The sequence below is a fragment of the Pogona vitticeps genome, chromosome 4 (assembly GCF_051106095.1).
Source record: "Pogona vitticeps strain Pit_001003342236 chromosome 4, PviZW2.1, whole genome shotgun sequence".
In the NCBI taxonomy this organism is placed as follows: domain Eukaryota; kingdom Metazoa; phylum Chordata; class Lepidosauria; order Squamata; family Agamidae; genus Pogona; species Pogona vitticeps.
In genome coordinates, this window is record NC_135786.1 from 140,471,813 (window position 1) to 140,495,534 (window position 23,722).

Here is a 23,722-nt window from a genome sequence, read left to right on the forward strand (position 1 = left end):
GCAACTTGTGAATAGCTGCGTGTGTGATTGCCAAAATTCTTGCAGCTATGAAAGATTGCAAACAGAACTAGTTTGAAAACAAAACTTAAGTTGTAGGCAGAGCTTAAATCATGTATTTATGTATTTATTATTTTTCAGAATTGCAATAGCTTACATTCTAAAATTGCAGAGGCTTATAACCTAAAAAGGCAGAATCAAAACGGAGAGAATACATCTCTAAAACACCAGAGTTCTTAAGAATGAAAATATATTTAAGAAAGTGACTTCCTTAACCTCTAAGCATGTTAAGAACACTCATGGAAAATTACTCTTAAGTTCTCACCCAACCATGCCAATTTGAATCCATGGAGGAAAATCCACATTGTCCTCATCAGTTACTGTGGCTACTACCTGATTGTTATTTATATTCAGTGTGTATGATGCAGCGTGGAGTGAATTATGATGTTTGCGTCTCCCGTCTCCCTATAGTTAGATCACTTCCACTTGGTTTTTTTCCCTTCCAACTATAAACATTCTCTTTTCCAAGGCCTGAAAGTTATAGGCATCTGATGCACCAAGGAAAAAATGTTAACAGAATTTTTTGTTGTTGTACCTCCTATGACTCCAAGAGCTTGTACCTTGGAATCTAGCAGAGTACCACTATGATAATAAATATAATTGTTGTGACTAAGATTTGCAGAGCCTGAAGAAATTTAACGTAAAAGCTGTGATACACCAAGGTCCTGTAAAACCAGAGTACTGTAGGTACAGAGGGTTCATGCTATAGAATCTGCAAATACCATCTCTGTTCATATTAACACATTGCAACAGTACTATGTTCTATGTATTTCAATATGCTTTCAATTCTGTCCCACAGCTTGACTGTCAGCCATGTATATAATGCCTTTGCAAGGCAGTCTTATTATACAATGACCTTGCTTCCAGACTGGGCTGAAGAGCTGACTGATTATTTTGCAGCTACTCTTAATAAACTGGCATAATTAAGCATAATGTCTCCTAAGAAATTACTAAGCCAACTAAAGTAACTTCTGTTTCTACTTTATTCATCACCTTCTATACCCTTTGAGATAGTCTGCCAATCAGGCTTCAGATTCTCTCAAATGTTTACGAAGACAAGAACAATTTCTGCTCCCTTCTCTTTACACACAGCCAAAGTCATTTCCCAATTAGTACATTACCAGGGAACAAGCCAACTTGACCTTGAAGTCTTTACTCAAGGATAAACCATAGATGTTACAGTACTTCCATTCCTTTGTGGGCAAAATCTGCCCCCACCTGTCTCCCAGTGTCATTCCCAGGCACTGAAAAAAGCCTGAATTTTCCAGGAAGGTCCAAAATCCATGTTCCCCCAATTTCTCACTTTCTTCACACTTCCCAATGAAAACTTTTTAAGTCATAGCTCCAAATCATACCTTAACAATTAACCACTTTATGAGTAGAAATTATGTTAAAATTCACTTTGGTTTCCTACAGGTTTTGAGGAATTAACTTGTTACTGTGGTGAATCAGTGATTTACCCCCCAATACCTTGTGGTACTCGACCACCAGAATGTAAAAAACCATGTACCAGACCTCATGAATGTGATCATCCAGGTAAGATGTTTACTTACCTGTATTTTTAATTGCCAAAGAGATTGAAAATATTTCCCAGTGTACTGGCTAATGGAGAAGCAAACCATGGGGGTGGGGGTTAAGAGAGAGAGAAAACTGAAATTTATTGCTTTCTGATTTCTGTGACGAGTAGATTCAGTCAAGTAGATTTTTTATACTACCTTAATCTTGATAGTGGGGAGTTAAATAAAATATATTTGTCAATAGAATAATTGTCACTGATTGGTTTTTTTTCCCCCTGGCTAACATGCAACAATATGATTTGTATTCAGGGGAGGTGATCTGTACTATAGAATGAGTTAATCTGAGTCACAATTAAATGCCTTCCTGTGTTTCAAAGCAGAGAGGACACAAGAGGCAGTGGACAAAAACCATGTAGTGATCTCACATTGCATTGCTGCCTTTTCTAAGGATTTTGTGAGCCCCCTCCCGTTTCCAACCTGGTTCCTTCATTCAAAGCACCAGTCATAGCTTCAGGTTTAAATTCAACATGGTAGAGATATTTGTCAACTCAGTTTTATCTAACTTAGTACTTAAAATATTGTCTATAGGCGTTGAACATCCCTTCTTTAAAATGTAAATGTCCCCTTCTTGGATTTTAACTGAACTTGAAACAGGAAATAACGAATTGGCTCCATAGATAGCCACAGTTAACTCCATGTCTGGATCTAGCAGTGAAGTACCAAACCTATATTTGGTTCCCAAACCCGCTTGCCAAAAATGTTGCAGATGGGGGGGGGGCGGTCTCCCCCCAAAACTGATCCCAGGGGAAGTTAGGCATGCCCGTTTTCTGTGTTCTGTCTCTCCCTGAATGCTCTTGCTCCTTCTTGCTCCTCAGCCATTTCTCTGCAATAAAAAAGTGTCCACGCCATCTTACTCCTCCACTCTCTTTCAGCAACTTGTCTCAGTGCCTTAAAAGCGACCCTTTCTGTCCATGGATCTTTTTTTGTTATTTCTATCCAGTCTTCTTCCGTTTTCTTCTCCTCCTCTTCCTTTGCCCGGCGCTCCTCAGCAACTGCCCTAACTGCCTCCATCTCTCCCCCCCTCCCGTATTCCCCTTGCCAACTGCCAAACGGTCTCTTCCAACAGTTGTTCCCTCCCTGAACATTCCAGAGTTCCTAGATTCAAATCAGTTCTCCCTGCCCTCAAGTCTGTTAACGCAGGATTTTCTTCAGCCAACCCCTCAGATTTTGGGGCTGGAGGGGATGGCGCATCAATTGGTTCTCTCTCACATTTGGATGTTCCCTTTCCCTACATAGTGGCTAATGCAAAAGACTCCATGCCTTGTCATCAGGATATTTACAGGACTGAACTCTCACTTTTATCAGTGTGTAAGGTCTAATATTTGTTAGGCTGTACTAAACTATACCTCTACTGGTAGTAGCATAACTCAGGTGCATTAATAAACAACAAGACAATTTTAGTAGTCAAAAACTTCTGGAGTTATCTTATATCAGGGGTAGGCAATTTTGATGGGCCTAGAGGCCACATTTTTACTTCCAGCATTTGTGGGCCTAGAAAATTTAAAATAATCATAATAAAAGAAAAAAAGGAATACCATAAAGTTTACTTTCAGGTTTCTTTTTATTTATTTATTTAAATATGTACATGTTGCATTTTGCTTCTTAGAAGTTCTTGTTCATTAGGACCAGCATGAATCTGATTCTGAGGATGTGTAAGTGGTATCTTTAACTAGTTAGTCTTACTCACAGTTAAGCTGATGTGCTCCGTGTTTATTCTTTTTTAGCTTTATATCTACTACAATGTAATTTTGAGCTACTGTAAAATACTTTAGAATACCTTTTGAAGTAAATTTTAAAAGTAAACATACATAAAATACAACTTGAATTGGCCTTTTAAAATTTGAATAGAAAACAGGATAAGATCTTAGTAGACCACTGTGACGTTTACCCCGTGGCCCCGTTTGTTTCACCAAACACAGAGCCCACAAAGATATCTCAACACGCCCTTTAATATTTTAATTGTATTTTAATTGTACATATTTTTATTGTATTTTAAATGCTGTAAGCCGCCCAGAGACCTTTGGGTAGTGTGGGCGGCATATAAATTAAATAAATAAATAAATAAATAAACACACTGCCACCACTTGATCTCTTTATATATTTCCTTTGAAAGACTAAGGTCCATTCAGTACTGAACTTTTAAACAGAAACAGGTTTATTGATTTCAAGTTGTTTCAGGAATAATTCTTAAGCACATTTTTAAAGTTACACAAAACTTCTGTATTTTACTTTAACCTCTTCTATGTTAATTAATACGGGTCACACTCTGACTAATCACTCCTTAAACACTCTCTCTGACTCAACCCCCAAACTACCTTCTCTCTCCTCTCTCTCTCTCTGAACTAACTAGACTCTGACTCACCCCTCCCTTCTAGTTTCTCTGGTTCCGCCTCCCAACCACTCATTGGTACATGCAAATAATCTTCTGCCTGGGCCAAAGCAGGGTGATTGCTACAACCACACTAAAGAATAGAATACTAGACTCTGGAATACTGACATAGTATTTCCTGAAACACATGGCTATAGAAAAACATGGGTGAGTTATCTCAAAAAGACTGGATCATTTCAGAGCCTTTTCCTACATTATTTAAATATGTTTTTCTTTTCCTTTGGCTGCAGTGTATCATTCCTGTCATAGTGAAGAGAAGTGTCCACCATGTACATACCTCGTTCAGAAATGGTGCATGGGAAGGCATGAAGTAAGTGTTCATGTTTTATTCTTAGGGATAAATAACAGCTATGCTTCAGTGTTTGGTATCAGTAATGGACTGGATGAGAGTGAATAAATTGAAACTTAAGCCAGACAAGACAGAGGTGCTTCTGGTCAGTCTAAAGGCAAATCGAAGGATAGAGATGCAGCCGGTACTGGATGAGATTAAACTCCCATTGAAAAAACAGATGCACAGCTTGGAGGTGCTCCTGGATTCGTCCCTGAACCTGGATGCAGTGGCCAGAAATGCATTTTACACAACTGAAACTAGTGCACTCGCTGTGTCCATTTCTTGAGAGATCTGATCTAGCCACTGTGATACATGCCCTAGTTACTTGCTGGCTAGATAACTATAATGTGCTGTATGTGGGGCTGCCAATGGAAAGTGTCAGGAAACTTCAATGGGTCCAAAATGCAGCAGCCAGATTGCTGACTGGGGCTGGTTACAGGGAACACTTAACCCCCCTGTTACAGCAGCTCCACTGGCTGGCGATCAGTTACTGGGCACAACGGCTGATTTTAATCTATAAAGCCCTAAATGGCCTGGATCCAAACTTTGACAAAGATCACATCTCTCATTATGAGCCAGCTTGGGTGTTAAGATCATATCTTGGTTCCACCACCTTCATGGGTGCTTCTGATGGGGAAACAGGAGAGAGCCTGTGGGAAAATAGCCAGGGAACTGTTACCAGGCCTGCCTGGCAACAGTTGATGAGAGAATTCTCTGATAAAAAAGACACTGCAGACTTTATCTTGTTAGTATTCAGGTACCGGTAGAGAAGAAGAAGAAGATGGCTACCTTCTTCACCCCAGACGTTTTTATTAAGCACGCAAAACAAGCAAAATTAGCATAAGATAAGAATTTGGCCATAGAGGCGTCGTGTGGTTATCAGTCTTAAGGCATTCCACACCTGCGCAGAGAGAGAATCATAGAACAATGCATCTTTATACTACAATAGCTTGATTATGCTAAACACCAGTGATGTATCCCTTAATAGCCACAAGATGGAACTTTAGACTACAAAATCCCCACATTCCCTCCGTTTTTATTTCATTTTGGATGAGCAAGTTGCTGCCAGTAAGACTCCTGATGGCGTCTGAGTCCATGGAAGCTCTTCATTGATGGAGGGCAACAGCCATGTCATCTCAACCTCTATATCGTGCATCAGCCTCACCATAAAAATCACCTACTCTAGAAAGGAACACATGATATTAGAATTGATACAATTGCTTAGCAGATAAAGACATTGATTGTACAGATGTTTGATATCACTTAGTGAAAACAGTAATCAATGAAGGAATACATTGTTTAAAACAAGCATAAGGCAAACACAAATTTTCAGTAAAATAATACCATGCATTAGTAGTATGCAAAGCCATCCCATAGGGAAGTGTTAATATTATTGGTAATAATGGTATCACTCAAATCAGCTAATATATGCTCAATTGAAAGCTGCAAATTATGGAAGCAAATAATATTTTGAGTATCTATTACAATAAAACATAGTATAATATGTGCAAGCAATTAGCGATGCTTTAACTGAAAGCTGCTTTAACTGGCCTATTTCACTCTGCAGAGCTACCATGATTCTTGTAGTAGCATTAACTGTTTTTCTTCCAGGCGACAAGTCAGACCCAAAATGTTATGCCTGTTCCCGTGCAATAATGCCTCGATGTGACCTCAATGTGAGCGCACCTGTAATAAGATTTGGGTGCCCACTATATTTCCATCCCAATGTGGAATGTTCTAGGCCCTTGGGATTAAGGGAGGCATTCTTTTAAAACATTGTCCAGATCAAGTGAAACCTGGAACCTTGGCATTCCAGTTCCCTGCATGAATACAACAGAAACACAAAGCTCAGATGTGGTGTGTAAATTGAACCTTTGAAATATTAGAAGTAGGAGGAACAGCATGGAAAAGAAGTTCAGATTGACCATGTTCTGAAATACTTTGCAAAGAGGCAAGAATTAAGGTTGGATCATCAATAAGACCAGGCAGTGAGCTCATGATTCATATAAAAGAGAAACATTCTGTCCATGAACATCAAATATATACTGAGCATGTTGCACCCAAGAATTGCCTTGATTGTCCGGAGCAGAAATACATGGAACCAAGAACAGTTCAAGCAGTCCTAGGAGTCGGATGGCAGAGATACACACCATCTTGCCAGGATCCAAACAGCGCCTTTGTCCAGTGCGACTGCAGCATCCTTGTCCCAGGTGATCAATAGAATTGATCCCTTACCATTCAGGTGGTCGAGGAAGTTGCTCTTCTGCCCTGAAATGAACTTTAACTTGGGTTGTGAACCCTGTTAATGAGGAAAAAGCAGAAAATTTAAAGTATACAGAACTTTTGCAACAACCATAGGAACAATCTGACCCAGAAACCCCTCTGCCTGAGGTTTGCTTCTGCAAAAGAAATTTAAGCGTTAAGTGTGCTCTTTCCACAATTGCTTGCCCTGTGGAATTAAAAGGAATCTCATGCTTCAGTGAGAGTCTCCACTGAACATAAGATTCTTGAAAGGCAGATGATATATAGACAGGTCCATTGTCCAGTCTTCAGGCCTAGGATGGCCCATTACAGCAATTGTTCCAAATGTAATGTTGAATAACTTGTCTTGCAGTCTCTCCATGAAGAGGAGATGCCAAATAAACCCAGAAAATGTATCCACAGTCAAATGTAATTTAGGCAAAAACCTGCACTTGTGTGACATCCACGTGCCAACTACAATGTCTCTTGCCTGAGTCATTGGGATAGAAAACATTATGTGAAACATATTTACAGAGTAATGAAACATGTCATGAGAAGCAAATAGGATCAGAAAAAAGACTAAAGCACATGAATTCTGCTTGAAAGCTGAATCAGCGACAGCATTCCCTTCAGTAAAAAATCCCGGAAGTTGAGGGTGGGAACATATATGGACAATGGAACAGAATGCTGTTCTGCTTTAAAGTAACAAAGTCAGGAAAACAGTGAAAACAAATCCTTATCTATGGAAGGAGACAGATATTTAAAAAGCAAATGCCTAAAAAGCTTATAAACGTTTGTCTACAACAAAGTTAAACTCATCATTAGAAAAAAGTTCAAACGCTGCCACGTGACAACACCTTGGAAAGGCAAACCGTCTGAAAAAAGCGGCTGTGGAAAAACAAGTGGTTAATTGATAAAAAATACAGGAAAGCAGGCGCTTGTCTTTTGGAGAGTTCAGCATCACCCTGCAGAAAAGAAAAATAGAGTTAATACGTCCCTGATAATTGTGACAACATCTGGAACAATGCCTTGGCAAAACAAATTTGCAACTGCTTTAACACAGGAGTACAAGTTCAAGGGAGTGTGTGGCAAGTGCATCCATTCAACAATTGTGATCCTATCGTCAGGGGTGTAGAGAACTGCAATTGACAGCCATGGCGTAGCTAAGATTGGACTTGAAATAGGAATGCTCTCAGTAGGCAGGCGATCCACAGCTTGCAGTCGAAGTTGCTGAGAGATCAGCTGTAAGAAGCCTTCATCGATGAAGTTACCAGCATAACATGAACAACCAGGAAGTGCAGAGAACAACCGTGAGAGATCATTAGTAGACAATACCAAAACTGATGCGCCCAATTGATATCTCAAAGGTATAGATGCAAAAGTTTATGCCCAGTCTGTTGATTTTTCTGTGGGCTGCACAAAAACCCTTCTGCAAGAAGACTGTAGGTTGCCAAGTGATTCTCCATTTAGACTGTCCGAACACAATGGCCTTCTCTTGGCAGAACGCCCAGAATCGCTGATAAGAGGAGAGAACTAAGTCTGGGCATTGCGCCAGGTGTGGACCTTGAATTTGCTACTTCACAGAGACACAGAAAACAATACAGACTTTATGTCCTAGCAGGCTGCACTGAATCCATGGATGAGATTATAGGTCCCATCACGCTGAGATATTCAGGAAACTGCTAAGCAATGCAAGGTGTGATGGAATTTGTAGTTCTAGAAAGAACATGGAACATAGTGTCCAGGATGTTACAAGTGGCTTGAGAGTAACAATGCTTTCTCCAGATTGGAAGGTGATGGGGGAAGCGCTTTAAGGAGTTGGCTCACCTCCTCCCACCCCATACGCATTTTTCTCTCTTACTGGCCAGGTGGGGGGGCAATCTTTCTCAGCTATGACTGTCCAGCTGAGTAGGATTTTTCACCCAAACCTGAATGTTTGCCATGCGAGTTATCAGTCCTGGCACAACATTCAAGCTGAGACAAACAAAATCAGCGCATGTAAAAACCAGAACAGTGTAGCCTTGAGGAATAGCGGCACATTTAGCTTTAGAAACATAGACCCATTGTGGCAGTTCAAAACAGGCCTCCTGTTGGGCTGCCCCCCTTACATTTTCTTCCTCCTCCCCTTCTGATTTCTCACAAGACACATGGCATGCTTGTAAAGCTTCTTTTGTATACCAGCCCGTGACATCACATGAATCCTGCAGATCCCCTATTATTCTCTCTTGGCCTGGGGGCGGCCCTGGGTCCCATTTCCCTGGGTCCCATTTCCCATGTGACCTTGGCTGACTGAGAACTGCGTCCATGAGACGGACTTGAACAGCAGAAGCGAATATACCTTCTCCCATAATAATTGGCTGACGTACAGAACCAACAGCATTGATTTCTGCTTGCTTAGTTGCTAAATCTCGCCATCCTTGAAGGCAAATGAGTCCTTCTGCTGGTGGAAGGAGACCCCTACTCCAGTCACTAGGGGCCAGCCGTTGGGCGGATGAGGATTCCGGGAGAGCCTGTGTCTGTTTGTCCTTGAGACTGAGTTGCAGTTCGTGGACGCCTTGATATGGGAGCAGTTCAGAACTATGAGAAACTGCCGCAGCATCTCCCTGTGCCTGTGCTTGTGTTCCCTGAACGCCAGGATAAGCAGTTTCTAAAGCAGCACCCATTGTATCCATTAAAGGACAGTTAGAAATTTTGTTCTCAGTTGCCTGAAGAACGGCAGGACTGGGAGACAATGCTGAGGTGTTCCCAGGCTGAGGCTCGGTTGGCTGGGCAGAATGAGACAGAGAATCCAGCAGTGGAACCGAGGGGGCTGGTGTGAGAGGAAGGGGAGGCAAAATTTGAGGGAGTTGTTTGAACAGATTATTTTCAAATTCTTGATCGAAAAGAATGTTCCGTGGTGGTGCCAAGCCTTGAAGGCAAGTACGCACTTTGCAGCATGTAGAAAGCACTTTTGCTGTAACTCTTGGATGTCCCTGTAAACAGCTGCCTATTTTAGACCATTCCTTGAGGTCCAGTGTCCCTTCTTCGGGGATCCAAGGGCATACATCCCGAATAGTATGAACTAAATCTTCCACTTCTGTGCGTGTGGTCGTGTGACCATTCCTTTTTAATAAGAAGTGGAGGTCCTGTTCTTCCTGAAGATTAGATACAAAGCTCCCCATGTTTGCTAGGAGTCTAGGTGTCTAACTTGACAAATTCAACACTCACCCGGGATCCTTGCGGATGTGTGACGTCTGGAACCCTTGCAGGGCGAGGGCAGTGTGAATTGCCGCACTGTTGCGTTGCTCAGCTTGTCCCGTGCTTCTTGCCTCACACGGGGCACCAAATGTGGGAAAATAGCCAGGGAACTGTTACCAGGCCTGCCTGGCAACAGTTGATGAGAGAATTCTCTGATAAAAAAGACACTGCAGACTTTATCTTGTTGGTATTCAGGTACCGGTAGAGAAGAAGAAGAAGATGGCTACCTTCTTCACCCCAGACGTTTTTATTAAGCACGCAAAACAAGCAAAATTAGCATAAGATAAGAATTTGGCCATAGAGGCGTCGTGTGGTTATCAGTCTTAAGGCATTCCACGCCTGCGCAGAGAGAGAATCATAGAACAATGCATCTTTATACTACAATAGCTTGATTATGCTAAACACCAGTGATGTATCCCTTAATAGCCACAAGATGGAACTTTAGACTACAAAATCCCCACAAGAGCCTTCTCTGTTGCTGCTCCTGGACTTGGAACTCCCTCCCACTGGAGACCATGTTGGCCCCATCTTTGCTTTTCTTCCTCAAGCAGACAAGCCTTTGCTCAGTAAACCAGCTACCTGTGTGATTTGATAGACTGTTATGTGTTATTGCTTTGACTGGATTTTTAGTGCTACTTGTGCTTTCCATTTTTCTTTTTTCCATTTCTCAGAATGACTTTTTTGTATACTTATTGATCTTTGCCTTCATACTGCCTGTTAATATTGTAAGATGCCTCCTTATTCATTGTTCATAGTTTTAAAAATTGTCTTTTAATTATAGTAGCAGCAGTAGTAGTTTTATTTATATGCCGCATTTCTCCCAACAAGGGACCCAAAGCGACTCACATCATTAAAATGCACACAGTTTAAAAACACAATAAATTAAATATTAAAAGATAAATAAAATATATGATTTAAAACATGAAAACATAAAAGAGATTAAAATAAAATTTTGAATTGGGCCCGGAAACAGACTGGTATACTCATTGTTTTCATCTTTAAATATTGTCTTTCATTGTTTGTAAGCCACCTTGGACCCTTTTTCAAGGAGAAAGGTGGGATAAAATTATTTTAAATAAATACAGTTTTCTAATAAGCCTCACTGATTTGGGGCAGAAACCTCTTGGCAGGCTTTTTGATGCTTATTTTTCTCTCGTCATTTTTCCCATTACTAAAAAGTTATTATTTACTAATATTTATTAGTAACAATGAATAAATGCCAGTAGATATTAGGCTATTTTGGCAGTTTTAAAATGGTAATTAATACTTTAAACATGCTTATTCTAAGAGCAATGTGAAAGAATTCATATGTTCTATTGATTCGTAAGTAGGGGCTAAATAATTTTGTAAAAAATGCATCTAATAGTCTGAACCGAAACTCAAATTATGAATATGGTTGACCATATTCATTGCATTCTATTCTCTGAAACTTGAGAGACTGAATAGCAAACCCTTATGATGTCACAGAGGTGAGGCAGCTAGGGCTTGAGAAAGGGGAATTTCCCTCAGGCTTTACATTTCCACTACCAAGGTATGTGCAAAAAGAGACTTATAAATTACAGTGCTGGTATTTAGCTACATGCTTTGCTCCAGATGACACAGTGGTCCCATCTGTGATGTACCAAATGCAAAGTGTTAGAGAAGAGAGGATTGGAAAGAGAGTTGGGTTGCATGTACTACACACAAAGAAATACCTTCAAGGGAAGCCAATGAGCCATGCTATCTGCTGGGCATGGTTAGAGATAGGTACCAAAGTTTTAACACCACCTTGTACAAACATTAGACTGTCTCCTTCTTTGGTACTATTCATCCTGAGATTTCTCTCTCTGCCTCTAGACTTGGAGAAAGATAACAAGACTCCAGCCAGTATCCTGAGACTAGTAACCCTAGTTAGGAATTTATTTAATTCTCTGTGTGGATCAAATAAAAATTAAAGCTATATATATATATTGGCCTACAAGTGAAAAAAAACCCACTAAGGATATGACCACATAGAAGTTTGTCCCATGTTGATGTTTAACAAGTGAAATAGTACTGTACTGATAAGACATAGTAAGGATTTGAATTATTGCTCTATCAGTTTAGCTATAGTACTAAACTAGAAGAAAATATATTTTTAAAAATACTGTACAATCTACAAATTGCATTGTAGTTGTAATTCTTATCAGTGCAAGCAGAATTTAGGCAAAAAGAATATGGTTGATTCCCACATCAAACCTCACATTCTGTGCATAATCAATAATGTCATCTGGACTTACTGTTTGACAGCCCCAAAGGACTGATTGCACAAGCCAGAAGCAACCAAATAATGCAAGTGGAAATGCTACAAAACAAAGCAAAACACAAGCCCTGCCAGCCAAACAAAATATACCATGTACCCATACCAGAAAGCTGGATCTCCTTGCAATTAGTGCTAATGTTGTGTAATTGACAGAATAAATTTAGAAAGGAAAAGTGAAAAACAGAGCACAAATAGCACTTCCTTCCTTCCTTCCTTCCTTCCTTCCTTCCTTCCTTCCTTCCTTCCTTCCTGTTGTTGTTAAGCTAGGGAAGTTGGATGTCTCATTGTCTTTAATATTTAATGTACAGAGCAAAAACATCATTGGGAGCAGCAGAGAATATGTCTCGTTAGACAGTGGATAGTATAGTATAACAGGCAATTGATCCTAAGTATTTCAGTGGAATTGAAAGCCATTTCAACTCAATTAAGTTTTTTAAAAATGAGGAATAGACGCAAGAAACAAATATATCAAGAAATATGTAAATATTTCTCAATCTCTCTTGCTCCTGGAGAAAGTCATAGACTCAATTACTGAAACAACAGAAGTCAGTTTTGTGTGCAGACTCACCAGTAAAACCCTCTTTTAATAGAATAATATGTGGCTCATGGAACTCTGAATCAATTTTGCCTCATCTTGGAAAAAAATTTCAAAATCCTGTTGTTCGGTGTAGTAAATCACACTAAAGTAGGCCCACAGAATCAGTGGGGATTTAGTGAGTCAATTTCCTCTTTAAGTGTCTTAAAACTTAAGATGTCAAAAATGTTCAATGCTTTCACAGGTGGCTCCCCTTAAACCTGAATAGTGTAAGACAAAGAACTGAGACCTGTGTCCTTCAGATTTTGATGAGTTACTGTTCCCATTATTCCTTGTTAGCCCCAGTCTGGCTGAGTCTAATAGAAATAGGAAGTCCAACAAAATCTAAAGCAACACAGATTTCTGAGCCTGTAAAAGAGAATTACCATGCTTTCTGTTAAAGATTAACAGAATTTGGAGCGTGGAACTATATTAGAGAATAATCCCTTTGTATGACTGCAAAAGTGATAGTGAACAAAGTGACATGGGCCTTCTGATCTCCTTCCATGTAGATTACATATCTGTGCTTAACTATTGTGTGATGATCCATAGGGTCCCTTCCAGCTCTGCAGTTCTAAGATTTATTTTTTTAAAATGTATTCCAACTTGTGGCGACCCTTTCCAGAGTTTTCTAGGCAGAGAATATATATAATAAGTAATAAGCACCACCAAATTACTTTTTAAAATGTCCAATAAAAATTGCCTCTCTTTTTTTCTTTCTGATTTAGTTGCGGAACAATATTCCCTGTTACCTCACAGACATCTCTTGCGGTCTTCCCTGTGATCGAATGTTAAAATGTGGAATGCACAAATGTAAAAGGATCTGCCACAAGGGGGAATGTCTCATAGATGAAGAGTGCAGGCAGCCGTGTACGATTCTTAGGCTTCACTGTAATCATCCATGTATGTCTCCTTGCCATCCATCTTTACCTTGCCCTACAACACCTTGCAATGCAAAGGTAGGTGGAACTGAAAACACATTGCAGCAAGTTTCAGTCCACAGTCATGATCTTCTTTAGAATACTGCTTTAGAGTCCATGTTGCCTGTTTCAACTGATGGTGCAGAACATTTTGCTAAAATTTTAAGTTTTCCCTGAGGGTCACTCTACAGAATATAGAAGCTGTAGTTTGAGGCCTAAAGCTGGTGTTATCTCATGGATTTATGCAGGTTCTGTGATGATACAGTGGTGCCTCGCAAGACGAATGCCTCGTGGCACAAAAAAACTGCTAAACGAATGGGTCTGGCTAGGGTTTTGATCCCTCGCAAGATGAATATTCCTATGGCCCTGCCTCGCAAAACGAAGAAGGGCCCACTTTGCCTTGGGGGGGAGCAAGCCCCGGGAAGCTTCTAAGACTCAGCGCCGATCAGCTGTGAGGTGGGGAGGGGGGCGGGAGCAGAGAAGAGCACAAAATGGCTGCCGCCTCCCTGCTGTGTCCAGGCTCTCAGCTGTTTGGTGCTCTTTTTCCAGCTTTTCGGGGCTACCAAGGCACTGTGAGGAGTTGGGCTCAGTCTACAGTACCTGGCAAGTGACTTTATTTTAAATTTTTTTTGTTTCTGACTTTTTCCCCCATAGGAACGCATTAATTAAATTTCAATGCATTCCTATGGGAAAATTCACTTCGTAAGACGAAATTTTCGCTAGATGGCATTAACCATGGAACAGATTAATTTCATTTTGCAAGGCACCATTGTATATTCAGATAACAGTACTTCGCTTCCATAGAATCATAGAATAATGAAGTTGGAAGGGGCCTATTGAGTCCAACCCCTGCACAATGCAAGAATACAAATCAAATGCCAGGTGGTTGTCTAAATTTCTCTTGAATTCCTCCAGTGTTGCAACACTCACCATCTCTCAAGGTGATTCTACTGCCATATTGCTCTGTTAGGAAGTTTTTCCTGATATTCAACTGAAATTTGGCTTCCTGTACCTTGAGTCCATTGTTGTGTGTCCTGCACTCTAGGATAATTGAGAACAGATCCTGCCCCTCTTCTGAATGACTGCCTTTCAAGTATTTGAGAAATGCTATAATGAGAATTGCACTATTCATTGCCTTATTTTTTTCTATAGTGCTGCTAAAATATTGGCTGAACTGTTCAATTTTCACTTCTCCTCTCTCCAGTTTAAAAACTTTCCTTATCTGATCAGTTTCACAGTCTTGATTTTGGGCTTTTGGTAGCTTAAGATTTCTAGGGCCTTGATTCAGAGCACCTTAAGGTATTACAAAGCCAGGAGTCCTTAGCCATCTCTCCCATAGATATGCACCACATTATGCTTTTCTCAAGGCAAAACTAATGACCTGTGTATTTTGTAATAATGGGTTAAATTCTTTTCCAGCCAGTCCAGAAGAACTGTTGGCTGATCTTTTGGCTTGTTTAGTGTAGTAGTTTGATTTTTAATCTGATAAAGAAGAAACCAGTTTCATTTTGGGAAGTAAAGGGGTTCTTAATTGTTGTTGCTCCAAGTCAGCTAACATGTTGTAATATTAGATTCTTGTTATGTTAAGAGGTATGTTTTGATTATTGTTTTTGTGACATAAAAGGTTGAACTTCAGTGTGAATGTGGAAGAAGAAAGGAAACTATGATTTGTTCAGAAGCATCAAGCACATATCAAAGGTATCTTTAGGGTTAAACTTCTGCATAGATGTTTTTGACAGTCTTGCTTCTGTGCAGCAAGCATATGTAGCTGTGATTACCTTTCACTAGGTGTATTAATTTCATAGTATTTGATCCAGGTATCCTAGAAAATACTATTCTTCACTGAGTTTTGCTGTCTTCCCCTTTCCTGCTAATCATATTGTAATGTGTTGGCTTGCTGCTGGCAGGAGGCATGGAAACATACACTGCCTTCAGGTATTAGTATTATTCCTATTGATGAATTCTACAGCGTGCTACAATAAGATGCTGGAGGTTTACTGTGGTATGATAATTTTGGGTCTGTACTAGCTTGTTGATAGCTGTAATCCTGTTACATAGTTTCATAAACAGCATAACATTTAGATGCATATTGCCATAATTTATGAAATCTCTATACACCTTATATGTTGAACACCAAATTGGGCAACTCAATATGCAACAGATACCATATGTGGAGATTTCCTACCTTATGACAGTTGGCTTCCAAAAGTTACACAATTTATGTAACTGAACACAAGATTTCAGCCACTGTCTATGGCGATTTCTTAACTTATAGTATTCACTTCCAAAAGTTACACTATTTGCATAATTGTGCAACAGGATTTCAGCCAGTTTATCATATGCAAATGAGATTATTCACACTATATAGTCTTTCTAAGCTTGCCTACACAATATTTGTGATCAACTTAGAGATTCAAATTTGACTTACTGACATGTTTGAAATAATGATTTAATATAGAGGTGACCATTGTAAAATATCTTGTCTAAGTGATCTGCGGTAATCTAAAACTCACCTCTGAGAACTCCTATAGAAAGCTCTACTGATTGTGTGTTAGTTCAGTGTTTAAAACTTTGAATTCTGAATAGTTGAATTGATTGCTTCTTTGAGTTTTTTAGATGGCAAAATTAATGCCCAGTTCCATGTAGGATTTGGAGCAATTAGCGAAGAAATTTCTCACAAAGTGTGGGGCATTTATATTCCCCTAGTGGAAAATAATAGTTTATTCTTGTGGGAGAGATTTCAGAGATGAATGTTCCTTTTGATAAGTTTTTGTATTCAGTCCTTTTCCTTAGTATTTTTTTCTAACTCCCTTTAAAGACATGTTTGTGTTTCATAAGCTACAATTCTCTTCCAGAATAGCTGCAATTTCTATAGCCTCTAAGTTAACAGATCCACAGCTTGGAGATTCAGTAGAGATAAGCAGATTGATAACCAAAAAGGAAATGAAGCAAACCAGGTAATTACAAATGGAAGCAAATACTCAAGAGTACTGTATATTTCGTAATGGCGTAAGAACACATGTTTGTTTCTTTGTGCCATCAAGTTGCATTTAACTTACAATGACTTTAATAGGTTTTTCAAGGTTTGTGAGATATTTAAGGAACAATTTTACCATGGCTGGCCCTCAGTGAGTTTCTGTGGATGAGCAGGGATTCGAACCCAGGGCTCCTGAGTCCTCGTCTGTCATTCTCTCGACTGCACTACATTGGCTCCATGAGCAGTTTAAAGACTTCTTAATCACCCATCAGTTTTATCATTTACCCAGCAGAGTAATACGTTTTGATTCAGACACATCTTTGGCTTTTAAACCCTTGTATTTAACTGATGAGTGCTATTTGCTGTCTAGTGGTTTTTCAATTTGTCTGTTTTTATGTTTTTGATTAAAATTTCATGTGCTATCCTTAAGTGTTACTTGCATTGTCCACTGTATCATAGAGAGGTGGGATAGAGATACAACAAATAAATTTAAAAAACAAGGCATAGGCACTAATAGGCCTATGCAACTTATCTTTTGACTCCGTTCTCTTTAATCCATTGCCATTGCTGACCATTCTAGTGACTACTGTAATGACATCTCCATAGTCTGATAGAGGCAGAAAGAAAAAACTCTATGTGCAATTACACTGGTTAAGCAACATGCCCAAATAAAGTCAAATGCCATCATATTTTCTCTGTGGCATGTCAGGTCATTCTCCTCTACTGCTGGGAAAGTCTTTCTTTTGGTGAAATACATAAGTTTTAAATAAGCAACACTTCATGTGCTTTCTTTTCGTGTTTATCTAGGCTACAGTGTGATGAAGAATGTTTGGCGCTTGAAAGAAACAGGTACGCAGTGATCTGACAGTTTATTTGAAGAGGAGTCACAATCACTCCTTTTCCTACTGTACAAAAACATTTTGCAGAGTTAGGTTATTTAGGAATGAGTACAAATATATAAGGCAAACTTATAAAAGAGATTGCATATATTACTAGTCTGGAATCAGTTTCTCTAGTTTGTTGTGGGTTGGTGGACGACAAAGAGCTCACATCTTCCTGCAACAGCTCACTCTGTTTCTACATTTTATTTATTTTATACTGTATTAGATTTCTATCCTGCCCTTTTAGACAAAATCTGCTCCAGGCGGGTTCCATTAAACATTGTAAACTAAAACAGTGAAAAACAATTCAAAACAATAGTGATTAGTAATACTTAGTAATGCTCAAGATGGGAAAACAGAAAATTATAATAAGAATAAAGTCAAGTATTGACAGGAGGGAAGGCCTGTCTGAAGAGCCACATTTTTAATTGGCTCTTAAAAACACCCAGCGAGGGAGACAGGCAGATCACTGATGGGAGGCTATTCCAGAGCTGAGGGGCCACTGCCGAGAAGGCCCGGTTTCTGGTTTTTTCCTTCCGGGCCTCTCTCGGCGTTATGCCCCTCAACCGTCCCTGCTGGCTATGGCGAGTGATTCAGGTAGATCTAGGTGGGAGAAGGCAATCTGCCAGGTATCGAGGTCTTTTTACATTGAAAAAAGTAAAAAGGGTTTCCCTCTGTCATCAGCCCTTTTGGTTACTTACACTGGGTACAGAAGAAGGACCTTCCATTCCTTCTCCACTAATACGATCATTTGCCTGCATGTAATTTGCCTGCATGCCATGCCTTTCTAGTGGTGACCTCTAGGCAGATAGTAAGGTACAGAGCTGAACTAAGAGAAGGTAACTAGAGCATGCTAGAATATATTGTACTGACTTCTACCCCTTCAGAGGAATGTTTAGGTGTCTTACAAATGGATTAAAGCAAAACACAATAAATAACAATATAAAATGATTAAAAATAGGAATAAGGAAGCACACATCTTATTACTATCTGGAATAGAATTGTTAAAGAGATTTTTGGTGGCAGGAAGGGATCTTCACCTGAAACCAAAATGGTAAATAGATAACTAAATTTAACAAGAGTGTTCTGTTCTCTGTAGCTGCCATCCAGTTTGCTTTATTTAGTGGAGATTGTTAGGACAGGTGATCATAGAAATGCTCAAGCGGTACTGTGCTTTAAAGGTAACCACCAGCACTTTGAATTGTGTCTGAAAGTGGATTGGGAGGCAGATACAGCTGTTTTAAGTACAAAGTATAGGTAAGTATAGGCAGTCTTCATCTAACTGTGTTTGCAGCTGTTGGGAAGCACTTGGTGCATAGAGGCCAGTCAGTTGGCCAGTGACTGCAGTCTTTCAAAGGGAGCTCCGTTCTGTACTAAGCAGATTGATTCTCACCTTCCAAGGCCAGAAAAACATGCAAAAGCAGCACTTTTGCATCTGCATTGATCTTTAGTTTATCGCCCTTGACCCAGTCCCTACCTCAGACAGCAGGATCCAGTGACCATTGTTATGAAAATTGCCAGGACTTCCAGGAAAATCAATGTAGCTGCGCTCCCTTGTCTTCCTCTAAGGATATACAATTGACCAGGGTGACCAATGTAAGCACTGTGTCCAAAATAGGCGAGAAATCTGATGGAAGTGGATTTAGGTAGCAAATGTCATTCAAAAGATCCTGGAGTTGCAAACATTAATTCAAGGAAGACAATATAGGCAACTAGCCGATCATTGGAATCTTACCGGTCCTAGATATGATACTAAACAATGCCTTCATAGTTGCTTCTTTCAAGGTGGCTGAAACTGGCTCTACTTGTAAAGATGGTATTACGATAAGATTTCTTATATCAATATATTAAGCCAGCAGGAACAAGGACTAGGCATGGAGGTGGTTGGTTAGATTTGTCCAAGAAACTCTTCTACATCCTCAGACTGTAGAAATTGAAATTCATCTAGTAAATATAGGACTGAACACTGATAAATTTTAGGGGCCAGTGTGAGAAACTTATCTTCAGAGTGCTTAGCAAGTGTGACATGGACTCAGCCCCCCAAGATTCTTTGGCCTACCAAAAGAGGCCCCCACATGCCTGGGAAAGCACAACTGAACATAACTTACAAAAACAATGGGATCAGTAGGAATTTGCTGCCTCTGTAACTAAGGGATATTTGTTTGGGGTTATTGAATTATTAAAGTTATTTGAGTCGGCAGTCACTAAAATAATCTTGAATATGTTATTTAAAAAAACCCAAGTGTAGGATTTTATAAGGTAGTATCATTTTACATTATTAAAGCAAGAAAATAGGAAAATGACAGATGGCAGGCATAGCCTCTTAATGGCATGTGAAAGGTTGGGAATTAATTGAATTTGGTCATATGGTATGACAGCTGTCAAATGCTTGGGTAATATATTGCTATATATATAACTTTCACTTTAATATTCAATAATCAGGCGGTTTGCCGAGGCTCTTCATATTGATGACAGTTCTGACCCTTTTAATGTTCGTACCTCTGCACCTAAGTACAGTGATACCTTGAAAGAGGACGGGCGGTATGTACTTTTGTTATTTAGTAATTTGTGCATTTCCCCATTGGAACCTAGTGTACCCACCCACACGAACAGGAATCACATTCATTACCATATAAAATGTTTGATTTTAAGCATTCATGCGATGCATAAGTAGTGAAATTCTGAATCTTCCTTCTAGCTACTTTTTTCTCTTCTGTGTTGCTATTTCAAGTAATTTGGTTAATGGGACTTTCAGAGTCAGCATATGTCCCCTAATATGTCACTGTTTATCCTGTTGGCTATCCCAATCACACACACATGCATAAGATTAGCACTTTGTAAAAGCAGGAAAAATCTTTGGTATAAAAATATTACTCCCCCCCCCCCCGAAACCCTAGCTATACTGAGCTAATCCTAACATTATTATGTGCTATTAATTAAGTTGCATCCAACATATAATGACCATTAAGAGGGTTTTCAAGGTGTGTGGGTTATTTAAGGAGTGGTTGTACCATTGCCCCTACACCCAGTTTCCACTGCCCAGTGGGGATTTAAACCCAGGTCACCTGAGTCCTAGTCCATCACTCTGCCCACTACATCATACTAGCTCTTCAGCCCTAACATTAACCACCATAAAATAAATAAGCACTTTTCTGTTAACAATTTTGTCTTCATATTTGCTTTTGGTTGTATTCTTCCATAATATTTTGTCCTACTGCAGAATAATACTATATGAATTGTGCATAATTTGTATAAAATGTTGTGCAGCAAAATAAACCCACTGTGAATTTTGCATTACTGTATGATGATTTCTTCTGTGGTGGGAAATCTTTGTTAAAATTCAGTTTTGAAAAACTAAGTAACAGTTTTAATAGTTACCATGATAAGATGAAATTTACAGTGAAAGTCTGAAAATTAACAATACATTTTGTTCAAATTTAATGGGACGTGGTGGCGCTGCGGGTTAAACTGCTGAAGCCTCTGTGCTGCAAGGTCAGAAGACCTGCAGTCATAAGATCGAATCCACGCGACGGAGTGAGCCCACGTTGCTTGTCCCAACTCCCGCCAACCTAGCGGTTCAAAAGCATGCAAAATGCAAAAATGCGAGTAAATAGGTACCACCTCGGTGGGAAGGTAAACAGCGTTTCACTTCTAGTCACGCTGGCCACGTGACCACGGAGAATTGTCTGCGGACAAACGCTACCTCTATGGGTTGGAAACAGAGATGAGCACCACCCCCTAGAGTCGGATACGACTGGATGAATTGTCAAGGGGAGCCTTTACCTTTACCTTTCTGTTGAAATTATGCTAGTATTTTGAGGTGCTGTGGATAGCAATTGCACTTTTATGTATTGATATAATTCTTCATTATTGCAGAAAAGATATAAAGTTTGTCAGTGAAATTGAAAAAGAAATGAAAGCCCTTATAGAAGCAGTTAATAAGGTTAGTAATGGGGGGGAACTATATCTCTAACTAGACAAATCTAAAGAGATATGTATGCATTTCATTCATATTTGGAAATAAAATCTGTTTTTGTAAAGATTTAAAGCAGGCTTGTCCAACCTGCGGCCCATGGGCTGCATGCAGCCCAGGTCGGCTCATAATGCAGCCCAGGGCAATTTTTTATTTTTAAAGAAATTCCAAAGTTTCAAGTTACACTGCCGCGCTTGCGGCCGGACTGCGGCCGGGGCACGTCACAACGGTAGGTGGGGAGAGAGGGAAGGAAGGAGTGGGAGGGGAGGGGGCTGCGTGACTGCATTGTGCCGTCTGTGTCAATAGGTGGACCCCCTCCCGGCCCCATAAAGCCACCGGAGTCGAAGCTGGCAGCCTCTGCTGTCTGAGATTGCAGCTCCGGTAAGCACGCTTGGAGCGGGGCTGCGGAGGACAGCTAGGGTTGCCCCCCATATGACCCGAACCAAATTTATGTGCAGCCCAAACCAAATTTTCATCTAATGTGGCCCAGGGAAGGTGAAAGGTTGGACACCCCTGGTTTAAAGACAGATTTATATAAACATATCTTGCAAATAAATGTGTCTTACTTACATGAACTCAATATCAAATTTTATTCAGGTAGCTTTTATTGTTAAGATTTACTAGAGTACTCCAGAGAATTAGATTATTTTATAGGAGACAAGTTCTGGCCACCATAGTTTCAGAAAGATATTAATAACAAAAACATATCCAGTGGAAGGCAACAAAGACAATATAAGATCTGGAAATGAAGATATACCAGGGGGTGCTGATAAGTATTGAGCCTTTCCCAGAAAAAAATTGAGCTAGGAAGCTGTAACTGCCACACTATTCTACATATTCCTCCAGGAAGTCAATACACTTGTGACATCTGTCCTGCAGCTTCTTAAGTCCCTGAAGATAAAATTATTCCAACTTCTGGTGTAACCACTCATTTGCAGCATTAGTTGCCTCTAGAACACTCCCAAATCGTTGTCCCTTTAGGTGTTTTTTGAGTTTGGGGAACAGATAATAGTCAGAAGGAGCCAGGTTGGGAGAATAGGGTGGATGGGGCATCACTTGAAAGCCTAAGGACGCCCGTTTTGCCATTGTTTCACCTGCAGTGTGTGACGAGGCATTGTCATGCAACAGGATGACACCTTTGGAGAGTTTTCCTCAACGTTTTTCCTTGATGTTTTGCCTCAACTTCGTCAATAAAGCACAGTAATATTTTGCATTGATGGTTGAACCCTCTTGAAGGCAGTCCACCAGCAGAACTCCCTTCTTCTCACAAAAACCTGTTGCCATTTGCTTCTGCACCTATCTTTGCACTCGGAACTTTTTTGGCCTGGGGGAACCACTGTGTCTCCATTCCTTAGACTGTTCCTTTGTCTCAGGATCATAACAGTAGATCCATGTCTCATCACCAGTTTCCAGTTTGCCAGGAAATCTGACTCATTTCTTCCAAAATGTTCCAAAACAGCCACCAATGACTCCACACATTTCCTCTTTTGTTCGGTTGTCGAAAGTTTGGGGATCCACTTTGCTGCCAGCTTTCTTCTTTCCAAGTTGTTGTGGATAATGGCACCAACTCTCTCACATGATATTCTCAGATATATAGCAATACTTTTGGCTGATATTCGGCCATCCTCCATGATCATGTCATGGATGGCTTTCACATTTGCAGGCACAGAGACAGAAAAAGGCCTTCCACTGGGTTTCTCACATTCAACACTAAAATGGCCAGTTTTAAAATTGACAACCGAACGTTTAACTGTTGCATATCAAGGGCCACTGTCACCCATAGTTTGTGACATTTCATCATGGATCTGCTTTGCACCTTTCCCTTGGAGAAACAGGAACTTGATTATGGTCCTATGCTCTTCCACACTGAACTTTTCTGGAGGTGCTGCCATGTTCACTTTGGACCTGAACCTGAAACATAAGTTAAAGTCATAGGTAGTTGATTTTTGCACCATTGAATACAGACAAATTGGCCAACCTGCAATTTATAGCTTCCTAGCTCATTTTTTTCTGGGAAAGGCTCAATACTTATCAGCACCCCCTTGTAAGGAATGGTTGATGGAACTGGGTATGTTTAGCCTGGAAATAAGAAGAGTGAGAGGCTTTTTGGTAGCCATCTTATTATTTGAAGGCCTGTCACTTATTTTATCCACAGTTGGAGAAAGCTTATTTTGTGTAGCTCCAGAGAACACAGCCAGAAGTAACATATTCAAATAACAAGAAGGGAGATATCACCTAAACATTAAGAACCACTTCTTGACAGTTAAGGCTCTTGGAAACTGGA

At 40.0% G+C, this 23,722-nt stretch overlaps 1 protein-coding gene across 2 annotated transcripts in view; it reads left to right on the top strand.

Moving 5' to 3' along the window:
* Positions 1–23,722, top strand: part of NFX1 (nuclear transcription factor, X-box binding 1) — a 48,170-nt gene that overhangs the window by 19,081 nt on the left and 5,367 nt on the right. For both annotated transcript variants that reach the window (XM_072998477.2, XM_072998478.2), the window contains exons 14-21: positions 1,474–1,593; positions 4,254–4,333; positions 13,416–13,646; positions 15,232–15,305; positions 16,463–16,564; positions 17,392–17,433; positions 19,908–20,006; positions 21,342–21,408. In XM_072998477.2, the coding sequence (XP_072854578.2) occupies positions 1,474–1,593; positions 4,254–4,333; positions 13,416–13,646; positions 15,232–15,305; positions 16,463–16,564; positions 17,392–17,433; positions 19,908–20,006; positions 21,342–21,408 (815 nt within the window). The remainder of the gene's footprint in view (positions 1–1,473; positions 1,594–4,253; positions 4,334–13,415; positions 13,647–15,231; positions 15,306–16,462; positions 16,565–17,391; positions 17,434–19,907; positions 20,007–21,341; positions 21,409–23,722) is intronic.